The sequence below is a fragment of the Seriola lalandi genome, unplaced genomic scaffold, assembly GCF_002814215.2.
Source record: "Seriola lalandi dorsalis isolate HSWRI2012SDOR001 ecotype SW California unplaced genomic scaffold, Sedor1 jcf7180002054973, whole genome shotgun sequence".
Lineage (NCBI taxonomy): Eukaryota > Metazoa > Chordata > Actinopteri > Carangiformes > Carangidae > Seriola > Seriola lalandi.
Genome location: NW_019525523.1, coordinates 127,570 through 128,181, shown reverse-complemented (window position 1 = coordinate 128,181; position 612 = coordinate 127,570). Strand labels below are relative to the sequence as shown.

Below are 612 nucleotides of genomic sequence, written 5' to 3'. Positions count from 1 at the left end.
TGGATCTGTAATCGGAAATATTGCAAAGGATCTGGGACTTGATCTGGGCAGACTGTCCGCTCGCAAAGCTCGAATTGATACAGAGGACAGCAGTGTTAAGTACTGCGGTGTAAATCTGAATACTGGGGACTTGACTGTTCAAGAAAGGATTGATAGAGAAGCGCTTTGTGCGAAAAAGGCATCGTGTGTTCTAAAACAGGAACTCGTTCTGGAAAATCCATTGGAACTACACCGTATTAGTATCCGTGTTAAGGATATTAATGATAATTCACCACAGTTCAAGGAGGATTCACTAAATTTTGAAATTCGGGAATCGGCCGTCAAGGGCTCGCGCTTTCTGCTAGATGAGGCACACGATGGAGATATCGGAGAAAATGCTGTTCAGGGCTTCTCACTTCAAGAGAACGAACATTTCAAACTAAACGTTAAGTCAAAAGGCAGTGGAAGAAAATATGGGGAACTAGTCTTAGACAAAGAATTAGACAGAGAGGACAAAAACGAGATTATGCTGTTGCTTAGCGCTTTTGATGGTGGCTCTCCTCAGAGATCAGGCACTGTGGTCATACACGTCACTGTCCTGGATGCTAATGATAATGTACCAGTGTTTAGCCA

At 43.3% G+C, this 612-nt stretch overlaps 2 protein-coding genes across 2 annotated transcripts in view; both read left to right on the top strand.

The window, feature by feature from the left end:
- Positions 1–612, top strand: part of LOC111646628 (protocadherin beta-15-like) — a 3,515-nt gene that overhangs the window by 1,383 nt on the left and 1,520 nt on the right. The window lies entirely within an intron of this gene.
- LOC147817333 (protocadherin gamma-C3-like) lies at positions 8–604 on the top strand (the record flags this gene model as incomplete). Its single annotated transcript, XM_087171068.1, has 1 exon — positions 8–604. A coding segment is annotated over one exon (597 nt), but the record flags the coding sequence as incomplete, so codon positions are not given.